This window comes from Ranitomeya imitator, chromosome 1 (genome assembly GCF_032444005.1).
Source record: "Ranitomeya imitator isolate aRanImi1 chromosome 1, aRanImi1.pri, whole genome shotgun sequence".
Taxonomy (NCBI): domain Eukaryota; kingdom Metazoa; phylum Chordata; class Amphibia; order Anura; family Dendrobatidae; genus Ranitomeya; species Ranitomeya imitator.
Window position 1 is genome coordinate 462,803,246 of NC_091282.1, and position 25,732 is coordinate 462,828,977.

The 25,732-nt window shown below is 43.0% G+C and overlaps 1 protein-coding gene across 2 annotated transcripts in view; it reads right to left on the bottom strand.

Moving 5' to 3' along the window:
- Positions 1 to 25,732, bottom strand: part of MPDZ (multiple PDZ domain crumbs cell polarity complex component) — a 246,070-nt gene that overhangs the window by 214,142 nt on the left and 6,196 nt on the right. For both annotated transcript variants that reach the window (XM_069764966.1, XM_069764959.1), the window contains exons 2-3: positions 16,832 to 16,868; positions 2,861 to 3,027 (exon numbers count right to left, since the gene is read on the bottom strand). In XM_069764966.1, coding sequence (XP_069621067.1) covers positions 2,861 to 3,027; positions 16,832 to 16,847 — 183 coding nt within the window. In that variant the 5' untranslated portion in view covers positions 16,848 to 16,868. The remainder of the gene's footprint in view (positions 1 to 2,860; positions 3,028 to 16,831; positions 16,869 to 25,732) is intronic.

The window sequence follows — 25,732 nt, forward strand, 5'->3', positions numbered from 1 at the left end:
AGATGACAGAGATAGCTTGTGACAAAGTCACAGGAGAGTTCCTCCATCTGTCTCTCCTTCTGTGCCTACAGGATCAAAAAATCAGGCATGTTCCAATCCAACATTCCCGATCCTTCTTTCATCTAGCATTCCCGATCCTGCTTTCAACCATCATTCCCGATCATGCTTTCATCCAACATTCCCGATCATGCTTTCATCCAACATTCCCGATCATGCTTTCACCCAACATTCCCGATCCTGCTATCCCCCAACATTCCCGATCCTGCTTTCACCCAACATTCCCGATCATGCTTTCATCCAACATTCCCGATCCTGCTATCACCCAACATTCCCGATCCTGCTATCACCCAACATTCCTGATCCTGCTATCCCCCAACATTCACGATCCTGCTTTCACCCAACATTCCCGATCCTGCTATCACCCAACATTCCCGATCCTGCTTTCACCCAACATTCCCGATCCTGCTTTCACCCAACATTCCCGATCCTGCTTTCACCCAGCATTCTCGATCCTGCTATCACCCAACATTCCCGATCCTCACATTCCCGATCCTGCTTTCACCCAACATTCTCGATCCTGCTATCACCCAAAATTCCCAATCCTGCTTTCACCCAACATTCTCAATCCTGCTATCACCCAACATTCCCGATCCTGCTTTCACCCAACATTCCCGATCATGCTTTCACCAAACATTCCCGATCCTGCTTTCACCCAACATTCCCGATCCTGCTTTCACCCAACATTCCCGATCCTGCTTTCACCCAACATTCCCGATCCTGCTTTCACCCAACATTCCCGATCCTGCTTTCACCCAACATTCCCGATCCTGCTTTTATCCAACATTCCCGATCCTGCTTTCACCCAACATTCCCGATCATGCTTTCACCCAACATTCCAGGTCCTGCTTTCATCCAACATTCCCAATCCTTTCACCCAACATTCCCGATCCTGCTTTCACCCAACATTCCCGATCCTGCTTTCACCCAACATTCCCGATCCTGCTTTTATCCAACATTCCCGATCCTGCTTTCACCCAACATTCCCGATCATGCTTTCACCAAACATTCCCGATCCTGCTTTCACCCAACATTCCCGATCCTGCTTTCACCCAACATTCCCGATCCTGCTTTCACCCAACATTCCCGATCCTGCTTTTATCCAACATTCCCGATCCTGCTTTCACCCAACATTCCCGATCATGCTTTCACCCAACATTCCAGGTCCTGCTTTCATCCAACATTCCCAATCCTTTCACCCAACATTCCCGATCCTGCTTTCACCCAACATTCCCGATCCTGCTTTCACCCAACATTTCCGATCCTGCTTTCACCCAACATTCCCGATCCTGCTATCACCCAACATTCCCGATCCTGCTTTCACCCAACATTCCCGATCCTGCTTTCACCCAACATTCCCGATCCTGCTTTCATCCAACATTGGAATGAGAAGAAGCTCCCTAACACACTAAAAATGGGGTTTCCAGTTTTGTCCCCCAGTTGAAGTATAAAAAAAAGAAAGTGAACTTTACCTACCCTCCCTGGGTCCAGTGCTGAAGCTTTGCCGCTGCTCCTGGGGTCTGCTATTGTCTGCGGAGCTGATATGTTGACAGCACTGCAGCCAATCAGTGAGCTCAGCGGCTCTGAGCGGCTTGTGCCATCTGCTATTGGCTGCAGCGCTGCTTACATGATGTTGCCAATGCAGACAATAACAGAGACTGGGAGTAGCGGTGTAGTCTTAGCGGTGGACCTGGGGAGGGTGAGTAAAGACAGTTTACTTATTAAAAACAAATTGCAGCTGGGGGACAGAAGATTTCAGAAAGTGAGAAAACACGTTTATATTACTGGGTTTATCTAACCAAAATCAATGAGTTCAGGTGAATTTTATCTATTGTACAAGGCCAGCTCTGATTCCATACTGTGACTTGGAGAGAGATACCACTGCAGATGCATTGGATTCAGCTTAGGTGCCACCACAAGTCACCATGAAGCCTGGACCTTGTGGTAGTAGATCTTTACAACCTGCTATATTATTTTCAAGGCTGCCATCTCCTGCCCTAAGACAACAGAAAGCTACATCATACATAACGCAACGTGGCACGTTCACATAGATCACACTACTCATGTCAACCATAACTCATATTGTGCTTAAGGATGGTGGACTTCAAAGCCAACCAAGTCCTAGCATTTGCTTTTTTACTATTATACTAGTTATTATAAAACAACTAATGCTGCAAAATTATAGTCTAGGCTGAAACATTTGTCTCAAATGAAGGAATGTTAGAGATAAGCAACGCCTAGTGTGGTATTCAAGGACATGTCTGCAAATGTGAAGAACAAAGGATTCCAGAGAGTTTATAACCCGATATTTCATGCAGTTCATGACACTACTGATCAGAAGAAGAAGAAGTGTGTCCTTGTATTAGATAACCGGCCATATAAGGATGCATCATAAACTAAAATAACAGGATAAGTCATTTTTATTCTGCATTTTGCCGACAAATTTACAGGGAAACAGCAGAAAGAATGAATTCCAAGGAAGCGGACTACTAGAGAGTTACACTTCTAAAAGTAGCAATAAAATGCTAAAAATATGCTAGGGGATTACTAATAATGCATTATTTAATACATATTAAAGGGAATGTCAAGTAATATTTCTGAACGACATCATAGAAAAGTTACCAACGGACGTACGGCAGCTAGGAATCTAATCAGTCACTTTCAGATGAAATCGGAATTACAGAATCCTCTCTGAAAAGACTATGTAGGAACACCGCTTTCATTGATAAACCCTTGTGACAATCTCCAACGACAACAAATTAATTATAAAACCTAACGTATAGGAAAAAAATGTCATCTCTACCTGTTCTCTGATATGGTGGATTGATGACTGTAGACTTAAAATTTGGTTGAAGAGAGGACTTTGTAGAACAGATTTTAGCAAACATAACTTTTCCTCATTTGCTAGATCACCGCGATCTCGTACTTTTGTCTGCAGACGGTCTACCGCCTGCAAGGCACGGTGAGTATCTGCAATGGAAAAATTACATGATATCAATGTAAAATTACATTCTCAGTTGGCCATAAAAAAACTACAATTTGCCAATCCATAAAACATCTTTTTCTATACAGATTACCTCTACTGAATCATATTTGTTATTTCAGGCAAGTTTCAGAATAAGGCTACGTTCACATTTGCATTGTGCGGTGCAGCGTCAGCGACGCAATGCACAACGCAAATGTAAACACATGCACAATGCAGCGTTTTGTGACGCATGCATCCACTTTTGCATGGTTTTTGGCGCAGAAAAAACTGCATCATGCAGCATCCTCTGCGCCCTGACGCATGCGCCACAGTGACGCATGCGTTACAAAATGCAAGTGCAACGCATGTTCATGCGCCCCCATGTTAAATATAGGGGCGCATGATGCATGCGTCGCCGCGGCTGCGCCCGACGCAATGCTAATGTGAACGTAGCCTAAGCAGTCAGGTGTGTACATAAAGAATAAGATGATTTCTAGCCATTATAGGACTTGTATCAGGAATTTATCACCAGTTTTCCGTTCTGCATTTTCAGTAGTGAGTGGAGATTGACTGTTATGATGTCTCCAATACACTGCACATACAGAGACACAATTATTACTATTATTTTTTATTATAGCGCCGTTTATTCATGACGCTTTACATGTAAGGAGGGGTATACATAATAAAAACAAGTACAATAATCTTGAACAGTACAAGTCACAACTGGTACAGAAGGAGAGAGAGGACCCTGCCCACGAGGGCTCACAATCTACAAGGGATTGGTGAGGGATACAGTAGGTGAGGATAGAGCTGGTTGTGCAGTGGTTTGGTCGATCAGTGGTTACTGCAGGTTGTAGACTTGTCGGAAGAGGTGGGTCTTCAAGTTCCTTTTGAAGGTTTCGATTGTAGGCGAGAGTCTGATGTGTTGTGGTAGAGAGTTCCAGAGTAGGGGTGATGCGCAAGAGAAATCTTGTATGCGATTGTGGGAAGAGGAGATAAGAGGGGAGTAGAGAAGGAGGTCTTGTGAGGATCGGAGGTTGCGTGCAGGTAAGTACCGGGAGACGAGGTCACAGATGTATGGAGGAGACAGGTTGTGGATGGCTTTGTAGGCCATGGGTAGGGTTTTGAACTGCAGTCTATGGGTAATGGGGAGAAAGTGAGGGGATTGACAGAGGGGAGAGGCCGGGGAAAAGCGGACAGGAGGTGGAAAGGGCCACAATAGATTCCTCCTCTTCTTTATTTAGCACATTGGCAAAAGTAGCAATATGAAAGACATGATACAACCATACTGAGATGTGAGACGCTTAGTCTGCATGTGTCAGTGTCTCTCCCAGCACCTCTTGCCCTCCCCTACAAAGTTTTATAGAGTCTGTAACCTGATATCTCACTGTGCTGGCAGTCCATCTTACTTTGACCAACATGGATTTGAGCTTTCATAGTGAATGATAAATTCAGGAGACAGGGGGATTATAAGAAGTGGATCGTAAATGGAGAAAAAAAAGCATATTTCTTTCAGAACATATCATGCAAAGTTTCGATATTCACTTGTTCAATGGATTTTTGCAAAGTTTGTTGAAATGGCAATGACCATTTTAAGAAGTGTTCTAGGGCAGGGGTCCCCAACTCCAGTCCTCAAGGCCCACCAACATGTCATGTTTTCAGGATTTCCTTAGTCTTGCCCAGGTAATAATTGCATCACCTGTGCAATGCAAAGGAAATCCTGAAAACATGACCTGTTGGTGGGCCTTGAGGACTGGAGTTGGGGACCCCTGTTCTAGGGAATATTTTCTAAATGTCTAACAATACTTACAAAAAAAAACAGACACAAAAAAAATTCACGCTTTCAAACCATTTTTTTTCAGGGATGGAAAGAGGAAGAAGACACCAGAAGGGACCATATCTGTTGTGAATTCTGTGGCGGAGCTCCCTCCTGTGGTCACAAGTGGTACTTCGGCTGATTCTCTCTGGGAGCTTCCGTTTGTGGAGGAAACTGGTACTGCTGCTTCTGAGTTTCCTTCCTAAGGTGATCTGGTGAGGTCGTTAGGTGCTTCTCTACTTAACCCCACCTAATGCTTTGATTCATGCTTCCTGTCAATGTTCCAGTGTTGGACTTGTGTTTCTCTGGATCATTCCTGTGGCCTGCTGCTCTGCATAGCTAAGTGCTTCTTTGCTATTTGTTGCTATTTTTTCTGTCCAGCTTGTCTATTTGTTTTGCTGGAAGCTCTGGGACGCAAAGGGTGTACCTCCGTGCCGTTAGTTCGGTACGGAGGGTCTTTTTGCCCCTTTGCGTGGTTTTCTTTAGGGTTTTGTGTAGACCGCAAAGTTATCTTTCCTATCCTCGTTCTGTCTAGAATATCGCGCTTCACTTTGCTGAATCTATTTCATCCCTACGTTTGTCTTTTCATCTTACTCACAGTCATTATATGTGGGGGGCTGCCTTTTCCTTTGGGGTATTTCTCTGAGGCAAGGTAGGCTTATTTTTTCTATCTTCAGGCTAGTTAGTTTCTCAGGCTGTGCCGAGTTGCATGGGTAGCGTTGGGCGCAATCCACGGCTGCCTCTAGTTGTGTTTGGAGAGGATCAGGGATTGCGGTCTGCAGAGTTCCCACGTCTCAGAGCTCGTTCTATTATTTTGGGTTATTGTCAGATCACTGTATGTGCTCTGACCTCCATGTCCATTGTGATACTGAATTGCCTCGCATAACACATATCAATGCCATATAAGAGGCAATAGGACAGCTGGTAGGATGGGAACGATGTCTTATTGTGTAACATCAGTCTGAAGAATTTAAAGGGAATTTGTCACCACATTTGACCTTTCTAAACTATTAATATGGGCGTACAGGTTACAGAATGCTGAAAACAGTCCTACCTGTACGTGTCGTATCATATGCCTTGTTGCTGAGAAATCATCTTTCATCACTTTATATAACTGACCTCTTCCAGGCTCCGGGGCAGATGGTGCCTGGAAGAGAACTCTGCCTCCAGAGCTTGTTTTATATGAAGGGAGCGTTACCAGTGTGATGGTCACCAGTGTGATGTGTAATGGTCACCAGTGTTACCAGTGTGATGTGTAATGGTCACCAGTTTTATTTGTAATGGCCGTTCTCTGATCTGAACTTACTGCAGAGCTGTGTGTGATTAAAACTGATACACCTGTAGGTTCCTCTCAGCTTTAGCTTCCATCTCACAGGCAGATAGGGCTGCAATATTGTTGTAATACAGGTAGAGCTCAGAGAGAAGCAAAAATGTGTTTGCAAGAAGACAGATTTAATTTTTCCTGTTCTGTGTTAGTCACTTGCCTCACATTGGTAACTCCCCTTCATGTAAAATAATCTCTGGAGACAGAGCTATCTTCCAGGCAGTGTCCTTCCCAGAGTTTGGAAGAGGTCATTTACATAAAGTGATAAAAGAGGATTTCTCAGCAACAACACATCTGATATGAGGCACACAGGGAGGACTGTTTTTAGCATTCTATAACCTGTATGCCCATATTAATGGTTTAGATAGGTCAAATGTGGTGACAGATTCACTTTAAAAATATCTCATTTAATCTGCATTGGCATTCAGATCCACATCTTTTAGTCTAGGCACAGCAGTCACCTTCCATGGGGGCATTCATGGTCATAAACCTATTACCCTGTTCCTAGGTCTGTGATTACGGTACATATTTCTATTCCTAGCGATCACATCAGTTATGTGTGTTAAGAGATTAATCTCCTACAATTCTATTATTTCACTGAGAGTTGTAGACTTCATTTAAAAGATGAAAGAGCATCATAAAAATGGCTGAAATCGTGTAACATAGTGTGATAGACACCGTACCAGACTCACCACCAGAGACTGTATGTGTGTCCAAGGACCGGCTGGGGAAACCCAAGGAGCTTCTGCAGTGGAATGTGAACACAGCTGAAACTAAGCAGCAGGAGGAACAGGACCTACAACACGTGACCACTGAGGGGGTAACTGGGGGCGGAGCTAGGTCCCGAACTCCTAGCAGGGATAGTGGCACCCAGCAGAGGCGGGAGAATAGTCAGTAAAGCCGAGGTCAAACCAGAGGGCAGCGCAGTAGCAAGTGGGTAACACGAATAGAGTAGTAAGAAGCAAGACGGGAGTTAGAAGCCAGAGAAAGCAACGCAGTACCAGGGGAACAGGCGGACGGGAAGACAGGGACGTAGCCGGGGTAGAACCAAGAGTAACACAGAAAGTACAGAATCAACAGACGAATATTAAACGGGAAACAGACCGGGTCATACACAGAGCAATCGTTTCATGTGCTTTTATTACTGAGTGTATATCCATACTTTAAAAAATAAGTTAGGTAAAGCAATGTGCATGTGACAGGGTTCTTTAACCTGCAGTACCTTGCTCTGCCCTCAACAGATCAGAGCAGTACACCTGCGCAGGAGCGCGATGCAAAGGAGATTGTGTGGATGATGTAGGGACGCGTCATCCACATGAAAAAAGCAGGAGGACGGCGATCGGAAGATGGAGTTGCCAAACCAAGACATCCGCCCCAACAGGTGAGTATAATAAGTTATTTTTCTTCTCTTGCAGGTCGGTTTGGGGACAAATATACAGCATTATAGAATGGTGACCTTACTTCATATAGGCCAAAACTAGTGACAGGTTCCATTTAACTGTACTGGGAATGACAGGAGAGGCTACACAATTGATCAATTTAGATATTATTATGTTTCCATTTTGAATAAAGAAATTATTTTTAGACCACAAATTATTTTCCTCCTCCTCTTTTGGTCAATAACTTCTGCAGGTATTATTCTACATGATACTTTGCTATGAGATAGACCTTCTTTCTTCAGTCTTGCTATACTATTTATGCAATGTAGGGGGGCCAATTATTTATCACGAGGACTGTCTAGGTTGCTAATATTAAGGTGGCAGGCTACATTGCAACAAATGTCACTTCCACCTACTAAATGATTGTTGCTGTTGTAACTAAAAATTGTAATTTATACATTTTTCAAAACACGCAAAAAAATCACATACATGGAATAGTATAAAATCACAAAATGGAAACAACGTGATCTGCAGCAATGGCATCTGTTCCCAATTCTAGATAACTCATTTATCTGGCACCACAAGACCTAATAAATGCCAGATTGCAGGAAGACTAATACAAAGAAAACAAACCCTATACAAAGACATAAGCACCAGGGCTCATGCAGAAATATATGAAACTCAGGCTGAGCATGGACTGCAAGCCTCCCGATCTAAACTAGACAGCCTCATGTATGTTGGACCATGATGCATGGTCTGTACGCATGTGTCTGACTGCCTCATAGCCATGTATGAGGTTGTTGAGTTCGAGTCAGACCACAGGTGGACAGTCTGTGCATTGCAGTCCGTCATGTGGATGTGGTGTTTGGGTCAGGAGACCCGCAGACAGTCTGTGCATTGCAGTCCGGCATGTGGATGTGGTGTTTGGGTCAGGAGACCCGCAGACAGTCTGTGCATTGCAGTCCGGCATGTGGATGTGGAGTTTGGGTCAGGAGACCCGCAGACAGTCTGTGCATTGCAGTCCGGCATGTGGATGTGGAGTTCGGGTCAGGAGACCCGCAGCCAGTCTGTGCATTGCAGTCCGGCATGTGGATGTGGAGTTCGGGTCAGGAGACCCGCAGACAGTCTGTGCATTGCAGTCCATCATGTGGATGTGGAGTTCGGGTCAGGAGACCCGCAGACAGTCTGTGCATTGCGGTCCGTCATATGGATGTGGAGTTCAGATCAGGAGACCCGCAGCCAGTCTGTGCATTGCAGTCTGGCATGTGGGTGTGGCGTTCAGGCCAGGAGAACTACAGAGTCTGTGCATTGCAGTCTGTACTTGGCCCGAGTTTTACAGACGTTTACATAAGCCTTAAGGGTATGTTTCCACATTCAGGAAACCCAGTGCTTTGAATGCAGCAGATACCCAGCTCCACCCAAAGCGCCGCCCCCTGTTGTATGAACACACATTTCATTGAACACATGCGGAATCACTGCATCGTATTCATAGACCCCTTTATATATCTTGTGAAGACGGAGTGTCTCCGCAAGATAAATAGACATGCTGCAGTCTATAAAGACGTGCCACATGTCCGGATACGCAGAATGCGGCCGTGCACACATAGTGGAGATGGGATTTCATAAAATCCCCTCCACTATGCTGTAGCATCTGGACGTTACGGATTGGACGCTGCGGCTGTACGCAGCGTCCAATCCACAGCAAATCCTGATGTAATCCGACACGTGGAAACATACCCTTACTGTGCAGCCGAAAATTTTAAAACAAACAAAAAAAAACATATATTAGTAGTATTCTGTTTCCAATATTATTTCCATTTGTGGTGTTGTATGATTGCCAACAACCATGAAATATCTTTATCCCAGCATAATCCAAACCTGTCCAGTGCCCAATTACCAAATACTATAAGTTATCAGATATCCATGGACAAGAATATACAATATAACTTCCAAAATATTTCCTTAAAAAGGGTCAGAATAGGCCCTTCAGGGACATGCTTTCTTTAATATTTTATGGCGCCCCCACTTATTGCAGAAAGCAGGGACACAATTAACAACTGTTACTACTAAGACAATACATTTGAACTACAGTATGTCCTGAAAATCAACGTCTAAGGGGGAAGGTTTCTCCTTATGGAAAGTGACATACCATCTCTGGCTTGTCAAGGTAAGGAGGCTTATTCACCGTGCAATGCTCCTCTGGGAAATGTAATATGCAAATTGCCTCTTCAGAGAAAAAGGGGACTTGAACTCTATAGCGCCACCTGTTGGAAGTAGCGATCCTACAAGTCACAATCAACCTTTTAACGAGTCTTGCAATAAGAGCCAAATCAGTATCTCAATTCGCAGACATGGTGTTTTGGGCTGTTGGCCCTCGTCAGTGCGAAGCTTGAGAACGGATTTGGCTAGGTGAGAGGCTCTGGACTGAGGACTGAGACTGCTGCCTACATTTTACATACATTGCTTATATGAACATAGTATGTGCAATATTTAGCAAGGTAGAAAAGGTACAGAACGACTCTGCAGCCACTTCTCTCCAGAAACTGAAGAGCAGGGCATATTTATTAAGCAAAATTATACAGGTTGTATTTGTCAGAAAAGTCCTTCTAATAGCTTAGAGGGGTTCTCCCACAAAGTATATTTTAATCAATAGATTTTGGAGAAATAATAAGTTCCACAATTTAAGGCTCAGAAACATGTTGACACGTGAGCATATCCAAATGCCTGAGAGACACCACTGATGGATGCTTCCGTATACAGATTTTAATGATATTCTTATCTGTGAACGCACTTTCACTCCCCCATAGTAAGTCACGATTCCATGCTTGGAATTTGGTATTGTAGTGCATCCTAAGACCCTAGATGCTTCCTTAGAAAAAGAGGGCAAGGGCTATTTGCTGGCTTACTGCAGAGGAGTGAAAGGGAGCTTGGAGAAAAGAATTTCAGCCATCCACAAGCTAGAATTATTCACAGAAGTTTTCACAGTGACAGATTGCCTTTAGGTATTAGGTACCTTGATCAAAGTGTTGGATTCTACTGCACTCTGAAAAAAAAAAAAAAACAGAGAAAATCTACACATATTCAGCTGTTTTATTCCTTTTATCTCAGTGAATAGTGAGTGTATGTAGTTATCTAACCTTTGTCTGTTAGGTGAACCATGAGCCCCAAAAGGGCCTACAACAATGGCACAGCTACCAGAAGAAAGTGCCCTGGCCCATTCACACAATGGGCATACCCGCTGTGAACGCCACTTTGCACCGGCAAGCAATACGTATGTTAAGGTTCGGAGTAAAGACATCATGGCCTCCCTGCCCTACCACACTCCGTTCTGTAGTGGGCAGGACGCTTTCAGAGTATAACCTACAAAACAGCAGGAGCAAGATCTGTCCGCGTGGGGACACTGACTGTAGCAACAAATTCTTCAGGATCCGGGGTTGGGTGAGTACATAGCACTTTTTTAAGTCACTTGTTTTAGGGAACCATGGGGCTATTATACTATGTGTTGGCAAACTACTGAGGGGGGCATCACACTGTGTATGGAAGACATACTGTGATGGGAAGCTGTGGGAAGATTCACGCTGTGTATGGGGGGCTGTGGGGCCATCACGTTGTGTGAAGGGATTGCCAGGTCCATCACACTCTGTGAGAAGGGCTATGGTGGTAGATTATACTGTAAAAGGGACAAAAATGGTCAATACTGCAAAATATGACCATAGAGACAAATACGGCAGCAGTAGGCTCACAATTGGGGTATCCGTAGGATGAGGAGTTCAGGTAGGCAGGGAATCAATGGGATAAATCTGTTTTTGTTGTAAATTCTACAGAAAAGTCATTGTTGGAGAAGTTGTCATGGCAGTCTGGGCCAGATGGAAAGCTGAAGATATGTAAATAACTCCAGAGAGAACATCACCTGTAAATCTCTATACATAACTCCACAGTAATCTCTTCATATGTTCTGCAGAGCTGAAATCCACCACTATACAGTCACTGTATGGCACTAGTATCGCTCTTGGTATTTGTATAGTGATTTTTTTTTTCAGTAATCTGAATGATCATCCGCTCAAGTTTCCCTTTATCCACTATGATTAGCACATGCCACCAAAATTGTAAACATGATTACCTAGGTTAAGGACGGACTCACACGTGACTCGCACTCCCTGTGCTGAAACCATAGCTATTCGTCCGACCCTCAGCCATTAAAAGCTAAAACTGCACTGATAATGCCAGTTCTGGAGCAGAACTATATTGTATGGAGCAGAACAATATTGTATCATACAATTATTAGGTTCTGTAGAAGGACGTAGATCTGGGGATTTATTATGATGGAATATAGGCTGAACTGGATGGACAAATGTCTTTTTTTCGGCCTTACTAACTATGTTACTATGTTACATTATCATCGCAGTTTCCAATGTTAGAAAGGTCAAAAGGTCCATTCGTGACCAGAAGTCTTTCACTCTGCCGAAGTATAGAGGATCTGAAGATAAAGAAGCAAGGTAAGTTTTCTACACTGCGTGTGCGATACACCGATGCGCGCACCGGCTCACTGTACGCACATGTGTATATCTGTGTGATATACTGATTTGTATCTGTATAGGCGTGTTGTACTGATATATGTGTGTTATATACTAGTGTGTGTGTGTGTGTGTGTGTGTGTGTGTGTGTGTGTGTGTGTGTGTGTGTGTGTGTGTGTGTGTGTGTTGTGGTAAATCAGCTCCCTCAGCAGTACACAGAGGTAGACACGTGAACACTGTCACTTTAAGAACTTCCTTTGATTTATTATAGGCAGCATAAACCAAGGTGAAGTAAAACAAACACAGCCCTCTGGGCAAAACAGGAAAACACAGCATAATGGTAGCATCAAGCACAGTCCTTCTGAGAGGGGTTCCTCCTGCTCACCGTTAGCAGAACACACACATGTTTCAGGTTGGTTCAAGCACAACTTCTCTGGAGTGTTCCTCTCCAGACATTGAACACTGCTGCCTTAGGAGGTCAGCTACTTAGGCCCCAGAACACACCCTGGGCTGGAGACAAGGTGGACATCCTCGCACCCGCTCTATGGATGTCCACATAAAACTCAGCCCATTATACAAATTAGCTGTTAACCCTTCATGGGACTTAGTGTGCTGGAAGAAAGTCACTGGGTTTTATATCACTGATGCCATTAAGCATAGTGAAACATATCTCCCCTCCAGCACTTTACGAGTCACTTTGTCACAGTGTATAGGTATGTGTTATATACTGGCATGTGTGTAAATGTATGTGTGTTATGTACTGGTGTGTGTGTTATATGCTAGTATATCTATATAGATTACAGTGCACCACTAAATACAGAATATATCAAAAATCGAATGCTACATAATGTAATGTGACTAACAAGTAGCAAACAGAAGAGAAAAGACAATACATAACGATGATCACACTTCGGTACTGATAAAATGTAAATATTTATTAGGTACATAGACAACTCCTAAAGACATTTAAAACCAGTCAGTAACAAGTAACGCACCCCATAGGCACAAAACACATCAAATAAATGTGCTGATGATTCCCAAAGAAATATTGAAGAACAAGTCCCCCCAAAATCCCAATATTTGCAAAAGTGCAATCACATAATATAATAAATCATACTTGTGCAATGACATTAAGCACATACTTATACTAATGAGAAGCAAATCCTGTGAAACAATCATGACCTCATATTATACCGGAACACAAACCCTAACACCTGAAATAAACAGGTATGTAAGATAGCACCTTATATAACTATAAAGTGCGGAATATTCCCTGCGGAGGAAAAATGAGACAAAACATGATAGCAGGAGATAAAGAGCAAGACAAATAAGTAAGGAAGTGTCTGCCTACTGACACCTACAGCAATGCAATAGGGACCCATGAGAAGGCGCTGTTGGAAATGTAATAGTGGGGGTGTGATGAGAAGCCCCATTAGTATCGCTGTGACATACATCGCTTTGTCAGGAGAAATGTGGTCATATATACAGTGGCATGTAAAAGTTTGGGCAACCCTGGTCAAAATTACTGTTGTTGTGAACAATTAAGCAAGTTGAAGATGAAATGATCTTTAAACGGCCTACAGTTAAAGATTACATATTTCCTTTGTATTTTAGGCAAAAAATCATATTTATATATATATTTGTTTCATCTTTTACATTTTACAACTTCTTGACGATATTGCACACAGTGACAAAGGAATATCAAGATCTCTGGAGATGGGCTTGTAACCTTGAGATTGTCATCAATTTTGGCTCTTGAGTGCTCAGACCGTTCTCTTCTGCTCTTCCTGTTCGCTGTGATTAGTGCGCCACACACAGACACACAATGCAAAGAATGAGTCAACTTCTCCCCTTTTTATCTGGGTTCAAGTGTGATTTTCCTATAACCCACACCTGTTACTTGCCTCAAGTGAGTTTGAACGAGCATCATGTGCTTGAAATGAAGTTATTTACCCACAATTTTGGAAAGGTGACAACAATTTTGTCCAGCCCATTTTGGGGGATTTGTGTGAAATTATGTCAAATTTGCTTTTTTCTCTATTTCTTTTTTGGTGTTGTTCTAATGCACACAAAGGAAATATAAATGTACATAACAAAATACGTGTGATTGCAATACTTTTCTGGGAGAAAGGATACATTTTCTGGAACTATTTCAAGGGTGACAAAACTTTCTGCCGTGACTGTACTAGTGTGTGTATGTTATATACTAGTGTGCTATATACTGGTGTGTGTGTGTGTGTGTGTGTGTGTGTGTGTGTGTGTGTGTGTGTGTGTGTGTGTGCGTGCGTGCGTGTTATATTTTGGTGTTATATACTGATGTGTGTGTGTTTATCTTATATATTGATGTGTGTGTGGGTGTGTTTGTGTTATATATTGATGTGTGTTATTTTATGGTCTATGCTATATACTGATATATGTGTTATTTTATGTGTTATATACTGATGTATGTTATTGTATGGTGTGTTATATACTGATATATGTGTTATTTTATGGTGAGTGTTATATACTGATGTGTGTGTTACTTTATGGTGAGTGTTATATACTGATGTGTGTGTTATTTTATGGTGAGTGTTATATACTGATGTGTGTGTTATTTTATAGTGAGTGTTATATACTGATGTATGTTATTGTATGGTGTGTGTTATATACTGATGTATGTGTTATTTAATGGTGTGTGCTATATACTGATATATGTGTTATTTTATGGTGTATGCTATATACTGATGTATGTGTTATTTTATGGTGAGTGTTATATACTGATGTATATTATTGTATGGTGTGTGTTATATACTGATGTATGTGTTATTTAATGGTGTGTGTTATATACTGATATATGTGTTATTTTATGGTGTATGCTATATGCTGATGTATGTGTTATTTTATGGCGTGTGTTGTATACTGATGTGTATGTTATTTTATGGTGTATGCTATATACTGATGTGTATGTTATTTTATGGTGTGTGTTATATACTGATGTGTGTGTTATTTTATGGTGTGTTATATACTGATGTATGTGTTATGTTATTTTATGGCGTGTGTTATATACTGATGTGTGTGTTATTTTATGGTGTGTGTTATATACTGATGTGTGTGTTATTTTATGGTGAGTGTTATATACTGATGTATGTTATTGTATGGTGTGTGTTATATACTGATGTATGTGTTATTTTATGTGTTATATACTGATGTATGTTATTTTATGGTGAGTGTTATATACTGATATATGTGTTATTTTATCGTGTGTTATATACTGATGTGTGTGTTATTTTATGTGTTATATACTGATGTATGTTATTTTATGGTGAGTGTTATATACTGATATATGTGTTATTTTATCGTGTGTTATATACTGATGTATGTGTTATTTTATGTGTTATATACTGATGTATGTTATTTTATGGTGAGTGTTATATACTGATATATGTGTTATTTTATCGTGTGTTATATACTGATGTATGTGTTATTTTATGTGTTATATACTGATGTATGTTATTTTATGGTGAGTGTTATATACTGATATATGTGTTATTTTATCGTGTGTTATATACTGATGTGTGTGTTATTTTATGGTGCATGCTATACTGATATATGTGTTATTTTATGTGTTATATACTGATGTATGTGTTATTTTATGGTGAGTGTTATATACTGATGTGTGTGTTATTTTATGGTGTATGCTATATCCAATATATGTTTTATTTTGTGTGTTATATACTGATGTATGTCTTGTTTTATGGTGCTATATACTGATGTATGTGTTATTTTATGGTGTGTGTTACAAACTGATGTGTGTGTGTGTTACATACTGATGTGTGTGTTAGATACTGGTTTGTTTGATTGTGTATTTATGGCCTGTGCATTGTGTGTGTCTAACATCAAGTGTATGGGATTGTGCATGTAACATGCACATTTACAAATATCGCCACTACAGACGAGAGTTTGTCAATAATCACCAAATCAGGTAGCTCACTAATCAGGTTACAAGATTTTCTATGCCAGAACAAAAATCATTGTTCTTGCCAGCACATCACCCATATAAACAGGCAATATGCTGTCAATAACAAAAAATATAGTGCAGGCATACCGCCATATTTCTCTGTCAACCTGTGTAAAGAGATCATTGAACATGAGCCAAACGATTTAAAGATAGTTGATCATCATTCGTTTAATGGTTTGAAATCACCTTGTGTAAATGCATTCCAAATGTTTAGTCGTTATAGTACAATGTTAGCATTTGGGGACCCACTTTTATTTCCCAGGGCCACACTTGGTCTATAACTGGCCCTGAATGAGACGTGTGTGTGTGTGTGTGTGTGTGTGTGTGTGTGTGTGTGTGTGTGTGTGTGTGTGTGTGTGTGTGACTAAAGCAGGAAGAACAATCTTGTACAAGTCTTATATTCCCCCATCTACCAGTGTTCTAGTAGGCAATAATTGACATGGCTCATTCACCCCTATCACATCCTCTCCAAGACCATTCCGGAGCTGCCCCCATACTGAGGAATGTAGCCTAGGCATTCGCTCATTAGTACACATAGCTTCCAGCAGAAAACACATTCACATTGGAACAACTGGTAATGCTAGGTCTTCTTGTTGACTCTTCTATATTGCGTCTTTCCAATATACCGTATGCTTTCTACAAGAATGCACAAAGCTGCAGAACACATTGCTACTGTACAAAAATCATATACGACCCACCGAATACAGCTGTTAGTCTGTCTGCTCAGAAATCATTTTCTTTATCAGTTTAATACATTTGGAAAATAATAATGAACGTACCAATAGTTTCCAACATGATTTCCAGATGAAGTGCCTCCTAAAAAAAAATGGAAACTTGTTACTAATTCTGGAAATTTATTATTATCTATTTTTTCAATTGCAAACAATAAAATTACAAAAATGTACTTTTAAATTTTTTTTTGCAACTATTTAAAGGACAACCCCTTCTGAATCCTTGTGGCCAGTCAGTGCTGGCTTCATTGCTTCACTCTCCCCTCCTTCGGACTAATCAGACACCCGGAGGAAGGTAGGGTTGAGGCTTCTCTCACTTCTTCCTCCAGGTGTCAATTACAAAGGGATCGGATCACGTAGCTTTACAAGGTCACATGAGACGCGGGAGAACCAGTGCCAATAATGCCGGAATGGTGCCAGCCCCAGGGGGATTAGCACTGTCATTATTTTACTGGAGGGAAAACATAGGGATTGAGAAGGGGATGTCTGAGTAGTGGACAGCCCCTTTAACAATACTACTTCGGACTTTAAGTCAGAGACTAAATAACAGGAGGCCTATCCGTAAAATAGGTAATCAAAATGAGATTAGTAAGGATCCAAAACCCAGCAACCCCACCAATCAGCTGAAACCTCGTTCTGCAGCCATTGGATGCAAGTGATGTACAGGGCAAACCACAGAAGTACACGATGGCTCAGTGAATAGCACTGCAGCCTTGCAGGCTGGAGTCCTGGGTTCAAATCCCACCAAGGACAACATCTGCAAGGAGTTTGTATGGGTTTCCTCTGGGTACTCCGGTTTCCTCCCACATTCAAAAGACATACTGATAGGGAATTTAGATTGTGAGCCCCATCGGGGACAGTGATGATAATGTGTGCAAACTGTAAAGCGCTGCGGAATATGTTAGCGCTATATAAAGATTTATTTTTTTATTTTAGTACATGGTGCAGTGGCTGCTGCAGAGTACTGCCAAGCTCCCACAGATGTCATATTAATGACCTATTCCGAGAATATAGGTTACCAATTGTTTAGCCCTGGGCAACCCCTTTAAAGCACCACTCCAGTATTCTTTTTATTTCAGTGCTGGAGTGGTGCCACTATTGCAAGTTCGTTGCCCATAGCGATACACTTACCAGCTGCTGTCTTCAGCTCTTCCCGGCAACTTTCCAGTTCTGATCCGCCATCTTGTGACTGCAACTTCTGACTGACCGGAAGTCAGAGGTAACAGTCACAACTCAATGTAAGTCTATGAGAGCCTCGTTCTGACCTATAGACTTACATTGAGAAGTGACCTCTAGCTTGCCCGGCAAACACTGGAGCGATGTGCAGGTCACAAACTGAAGAAGTCAGACTGGAGTGGCGCTGAGAACAGAAGAAGATGGCGGCTGGTAAGTATATTACTAGGGGCAGAGAGCTTACATTAGTGACACCACTGCAGCGACATATCTTAGTGAATTCTATGATCGGCAGGGGAGAATCAAACCTCTACACCGCCTGCCACCGACATTTCAAGGTAATGCCCAGACAACACAATGTGCAGGGGTACTACAGCACCACTTTATTCAAGTGAATAGGACTAATCTACAATCGCTGCCAAAATGTGGTCACACATTTTATTTTCAAAGAGTTTGTAACCATGGATACCTAAGCTACTGCAATACCCTGCACATTGGGTGAGAGAAAGGTTATCAGAAAAAATATACAACATTTCTAATTAAAGGTATTTGCTCATATTTTTATTACACCTAGTACGTATTGGGATATGATCTTGGAGATGGGAATAGCCCTTTACATCAAAAGGGATTTACAGGCAAGGACATTGCTGCATTTAAGATTGTCCCTAAATCAACCATTTATTTAAACATCAAGAACTTCAAAGGAAGAGGTTCAACTGTGGCAAATAAGGCTTCAGAGCAATCAGGAAAGTCCAGGACGTATAAGGACAGACTCCAAAAGAGGATTCAGCTACGGGATGTGTTCAGCACAAGGGCAGAGCTTTCTCGGGAATGGTAGCACGCATGTTTCAATGCACCTGCAAGCACAGTGAAGCAAAGGGTTTTGGAAGCTGGGCTGGTGTCAAGAGAGACAGCAAAGAAGTCACATCACTCCAAGAAAATATCAACAGTGTACATATCGAGTCCTTACATGACCTTGATAAATTTGCTAATAAAAATATGAAAAAGTATGAAATGCTTAGAACTTTACTTCAGAAGCCATAGAATTATCAGGCTAATATGTAAATGCACTGAAGCAGGAATAGGTGTGAAAACCAACATTTTATCAGTCTCAAAACGTTGTCCTACAATGTACAGTTCCCTGCACAGGAGATGGGCGTTGCTGTGCAGGGAAAACTGGTGAAGGGCCATGCGCTCAAGCAGCACTGCATCAACTTCTGTCACAAGCTCAATGAAGGTTCCAGCCGTCAGACAACCATCAAACATAGAGTGATGGCACATACTAGTGATATGTCGTAGCTTTATGAAACTGGAGTAAGCCTGTTTCTCATGTTTTACCCTTCCACACTTCTGCAAAAAGTATCTAAATGCCCTTCAGGAGGCATTCAGACATCCGCGCAAATCGGTCCAAGATCTGACCACAATGAAAGGACTGGCCGTGGGTCTCCTGATCCAAGTGTGACAGCTTCATGGAAATATACGAACCAGTCATGGTCGGGTCAGGAGACCCTGCAGCCAGACCGTGCATTACGGTCAGATCTCGGACCGATTTGCGGGGATGTCTGAGCCTGCCCTTATGCAGTACCCTCCATTCTCAGCAATAGAATTATAGAGCTATGTCTAGCTGTCTAGTGACTGACAATGCCGGTCTATATATTATTCAGTGTGGTCACATACATTATTTATTGGCTATGTATGTGTATGGTCGGCAAGGTGCACCATGTAGTGAAGCTCTGCAGGCTTGATAGAATACTGGGTCCATCATTTGGCGGATAACAAGAGCTCACCGTTTGGGAACCTGAAATGTAGAAGATCCTACCAATAGAGTTTGGCAGAGTCGTATGAATCTCTTTTTTGTGAGCATAAGACCTTCTGGTCAAATCATATGAATTAAGAGTTGAGGAAAAAGATTCACAAATCCCAGGTCCAGCTGTCACATTGGCGGTCCACTATGACTAGAACTGCACCATAAAAGTCTAGAATCACTGGGGGAGATTTACGAAGCTAAGTCTGCTACAATTCGGGATCAATTTGCACTAAAATCTGTGTTCCATGACTTGCACTATATTATGTGTTCTAGACAGAAAAGCGGTGCGGCCCAACATTAAACACCGTGCTCCAGTAAAAAACACCAACAGTTTGGCGCAGATGTACAAAGCCAAGTAAGAAACTAATACCGTACATTGTGTAAACGCTGACAAGACAGACTAAAGAAGCGCCAGATTGCTCAGTCAGAATGAACCCCTTTGGAAAAACACCAATGCCCATTTTGTGATTTTTTTTTTCTCAATACATATAATTTTCAGTGTGTAAAACAGGGGGCAGATCACTGAAGACCCCCACAGGCCGCCCCGGAGCACTAGCATATCATTAACTCAAAACTGAAAATAAGGAATAAACAACAACCACAAGATGGATTTCATCAACCAAGGTATCATTTTAATCAGTATAACGGCGCCGACCTGACACTGTCTGTAGGTTACTGTGCACAATCCTGCTGACAGGCTCCCTTTAATAAAAAATGAATGTGTAAATTCAGCAGGCTTCTGTTTTCACTAGGCCTCACTTGTTAAGATCACATATCGTCAGCAGTTATTCAATCACAGCATAACACTTTACAAAATGACTGTGGTTGGTAATGAATGCTTGGAATTTGACTGCAATAATAGTTGAACAACCACCTAATATACAGCATTTAGTGTAGTATTTTAGCAATATCTTTACATGGCCAGTTTGAGCCTCCATTACTGAGAAATAGGGATGATCGAATAGCTTTGGATAACTCCTTATCCGAATAGGTATAGCGCTTACCAAATGGCTGCCTCGGTAACCTGGATACCTGGAGCCCTCCCGATAATCAGGTGTTGTGGTGCCACAGCTCCATGTGTCACAGCTGTGTGACATTCACAACACATGCATACACCTACTGTATTCTCACCCATCCCTTGTAGATTGTGAGCCCTCGCGGGCAGGGTCCTCATTCCTCCTGTACCAGTTATGACTTGTATTGTTTAAGATTATTGTACTTGTTTTCATTATGTATACCCCTCCTCACATGTAAAGCGCCATGGAATAAATGGCGCTATAACAATAAATAATAATAATAATAATAATACATGCATGGAGAGCCTGTTTGTTGTGCTATTCATGCTGATTATCAGGAGCTCTCCAGGTCTCCAAATTCCCTATGCATCTATTCGGGAAGAACTATAGCTATTCGGATAAGAAGTTATCCAAAGCTATTCGATCAACCCTACTGAGAAATCATCTTTAGAATTGATATGCGATTCTGAAGCCTCTGTCACTCCAGCTCTATTTCCCAACCTTTACAACTACCACCTGCTTGACCATCACCTCCTGTGAGGCATGTCACCTAGGGCTTCTTCCCGCCCTGCACACACAGAGGGTCCGTGTAACACATAGCCCTCCTCTTACTCTGTAGGACGCCACCTACATTACACACACAATACACTCATTTGAATTGACTTTCTGTAATGATAATTTGAATAAAAACATATTAATAAGTCAGGTCCTACTTTAGGAGCAAACCATAAGTTTTTGTTTTGTTTTTTTACTGGACATTTCCTTTAACCTTATGCTGAGCAAAGGTAAAGCTATACTTTAGAACAGCAATTAAAGAAATGTGACCTCAAGGAAGACATAGCTGTTCAGAGTAATTGCGAGTTATGCGGTTTTCGTGACACTGGTGCAGCCAACCTGCTAACACTGCTGCTGAAAGTATCAAAGAACAAATGCTGCTACATTTTAAGAGATAAACAATGACATCAAGGTTCCACCATTGCTCACAGGGAATTTGTCAGCAGCTTTCTGCTACACCACTTAGGAGCAGCAAACGTAGAAACAGAGACCCTGATTCCAGTGATGTGTCACTTACTCCACAGGCCATTCTGATAAAAGCAGTTTTTAGTATTGCAATGGTTACAGAAGTTTTGCTATTTTTGGGGGTTTACAAGAAAATCAAGTAGGAACCACTGACCAATTACTGATGAAATTCGCATCCAAAATACTGATGAGAATAGGTGCATTCTTTGCATATGAAAAAAATCTCTAAGGTCTGAATGAGGTCTTACAGAGGACATCGACGCTCAAAGCATTTTGGTTTTTGTTAAGATTTCAGGGAGAATCCTCCGTCTCAGGTCTAGGGAAGACTCGGGCACGGACACAACCTTCTAAACATAGCACGCTTGATTCGGTAATAGGCTTTAATGCCATATGTCTTTACCTCACACTAGGATGACATTTGGCAAATAGGATATGAAGGTGGCTTTATTAACAGCAGCCTGTTCACCATTGAGAGGTTTGCTGCCTGTAGTAGACCATTAAAGGGTTAAAGTGAATGCCTGGAGAAACATTTCTGGTGTCACAAAGTTAATTAGGTGTTTAATCTGTTCTATGTGATAATAATATGGAGATAACACCTTGTTCAGGAGTCCTGCAGGAGCTGTGCCCTATACCTTGTGTTTGACTGATGATCACTCAGTAATTACTGTCAGCCCTACAATCTCTTGTCTCTGTGTGCCAACATCCTTATCACTAATATACTCTAGATAAACACTTCAGGAACTACTTCCAGCCTCTGTTTGTGAGCAAACAACTAACTTCATGAAATAATTATTAAAGTCTTGGAAAACAAGGGGGATGAAGAGTGTATTGGTTCAGGATACTTCACTAGGTTGTGTGCACACTGGGCATCTCATGCCAGGATATCTCACTAGGAGGTGTGCACACTGGGCATCTCATGTTAGGATATCTCACTAGGCCGTGTGCACACAGGGCATCTCATGTCAGGATATCTCACTAGGAGGTGTGCACACAGGGCATCTCATGTCAGGATATCTCACTAGGCCGTGTGCACACTGGGCATCTCATGTCAGGATATCTCACTAGGAGGTGTGCACACAGGGCATCTGATGTCAGGATATCTCACTAGGTTGTGTGCACACAGGGCATCTCATGTCAGGATATCTCACTAGGAGGTGTGCACACAGGGCATCTCATGTCAGGATATCTCACTAGGCCGTGTGCACACTGGGCATCTCATGTCAGGATATCTCACTAGGAGGTGTGCACACTGGGTATCTCATGTCAGGATATCTCACTAGGAGGTGTGCACACTGGGCATCTCATGCCAGGATATCTCACTAGGCCGTGTGCACACTGGGCATCTCATGTCAGGATATCTCACTAGGAGGTGTGCACACAGGGCATCTCATGTCAGGATATCTCACTAGGAGGTGTGCACACTGGGCATCTCATGCCAGGATATCTCACTAGGCCGTGTGCACACTGGGCATCTCATGCCAGGATATCTCACTAGGTTGTGTACTCACAGGGCATCTCATGCCAGGATATCTCACACTAGGTTGTGTGCACACAGGGTATCTCATGTCAGGATATCTCACTACGTTGTGTGCACACAGGGCATATCATGTCAGGATATCTCACTAGGCCGTGTGCACACAGGGCATATCATATCAGGATATCTCACTAGGCCGTGTGCACACAGGGCATATCATGTCAGGATACCTCACTAGGCCGTGTACACACAGGACATCTCATGTCAGGATACCTCACTAGGCCGTGTGTACACAGGGCATCTCATGTCAGGATACCTCACTAGGCCGTGTGTACACAGGGCATCTCATGTCAGGATACCTCACCAGGCCGTGTGCACACAGGGCATATCATGACAGGATACCTCACTAGGCCGTGTGCACACAGGGCATATCATGTCAGGATATCTCACTAGGCCATGTGCACACAGGACATCTCATGTCAGGATACCTCACTAGGCCGTGTGCACACAGGGCATTTCATTTCAGGATATCTCACTAGGTTGTGTGCACACGGGGCATCTCATGTAAGGATATCTCACTAGGTTGTGTGCACACGGGGCATCTCATGCCAGGATATCTCTCACTAGGTTGTGTGCACACGGGGCATCTCATGCCAGGATATCTCACACTAGGTTGTGTGCACACAGGGCATCTCAAGCCAGGATATCTCACACTAGGTTGTGTGCACACAGGGCATCTCATGCCAGGATATCTCACACTAGGTTGTGTGCACACAGGGCATCTCATGCCAGGATATCTCACTAGCTTGTGTGCACACAGGGCATCTCATGCCAGCATATCTCACACTAGGTTGTGTGCACACAGGGCATCTCATGTCAGGATATCTCACTAGGTTGTGTGCACACTGGGCATATCATGTCAGGATATCTCACTAGGCCATGTGCACACAGGGCATCTCATGTCAGGATATCTCACTAGGTTGTGTGCACACAGGGCATCTCATGCCAGGATATCTCACTAGGTTGTGTGCACACAGGACATCTCATGTCAGGATATCTCACTAGGCTGTGTACACAGGGCATCTCATGCCAGGATATCTCACACTAGGTTGTGTGCACACAGGGCCTCTCATGCCAGGATATCTCTCTAGGTTGTGTACTCACAGGGCATCTCATGCCAGGATATCTCACACTAGGTTGTGTGCACACAGGGCATCTCATGTCAGGATATCTCACTACGTTGTGTGCACACAGGGCATATCATGTCAGGATATCTCACTAGGCCATGTGCACACAGGGCATATCATGTCAGAATACCTCACTAGGCCGTGTACACACAGGACATCTCATGTCAGGATACCTCACTAGGCCGTGTGTACACAGGGCATCTCATGTCAGGATACCTCACTAGGCCGTGTGTACACAGGGCATCTCATGTCAGGATACCTCACCATGCCGTGTGCACACAGGGCATATCATGTCAGGATACCTCACTAGGCCGTGTGCACACAGGGCATATCATGTCAGGATATCTCACTAGGCCATGTGCACACAGGGCATATCATGTCAGGATACCTCACTAGGCCGTGTACACACAGGACATCTCATGTCAGGATACCTCACTAGGCCGTGTGTACACAGGGCATCTCATGTCAGGATACCTCACCAGGCCGTGTGCACACAGGGCATATCATGTCAGGATATCTCACTAGGCCGTGTACACACAGGACATCTCATGTCAGGATACCTCACTAGGCCGTGTACACACAGGACATCTCATGTCAGGATACCTCACTAGGCCGTGTGTACACAGGGCATCTCATGTCAGGATACCTCACCAGGCCGTGTGCACACAGGGCATATCATGTCAGGATACCTCACTAGGCCGTGTGCACACAGGGCATATCATGTCAGGATATCTCACTAGGCCATGTGCACACAGGGCATATCATGTCAGGATACCTCACTAGGCCGTGTACACACAGGACATCTCATGTCAGGATACCTCACTAGGCCGTGTGTACACAGGGCATCTCATGTCAGGATACCTCACCAGGCCGTGTGCACACAGGGCATATCATGTCAGGATATCTCACTAGGCCGTGTACACACAGGACATCTCATGTCAGGATACCTCACTAGGCCGTGTGTACACAGGGCATCTCATGTCAGGATACCTCACTAGGCCGAGTGCACACAGGACATCTCATCTCATCTCAGGATATCTCACTAGGCCGTGTGCACACAGGGCATATCATGTCAGGATATCTCACTAGGCCATGTGCACACAAGGCATCTCATGTCAGGATATCTAACTAGGCCGTGTGCACACAGGGCATATCATGTCAGGATCCCTCACTAGGCCATGTGCACACAAGGCATATCATGTCAGGATATCTCACTAGGCCATGTGAACACAGGGCATATCATGTCAAGATACCTCACTAGGCCGTGTGCAC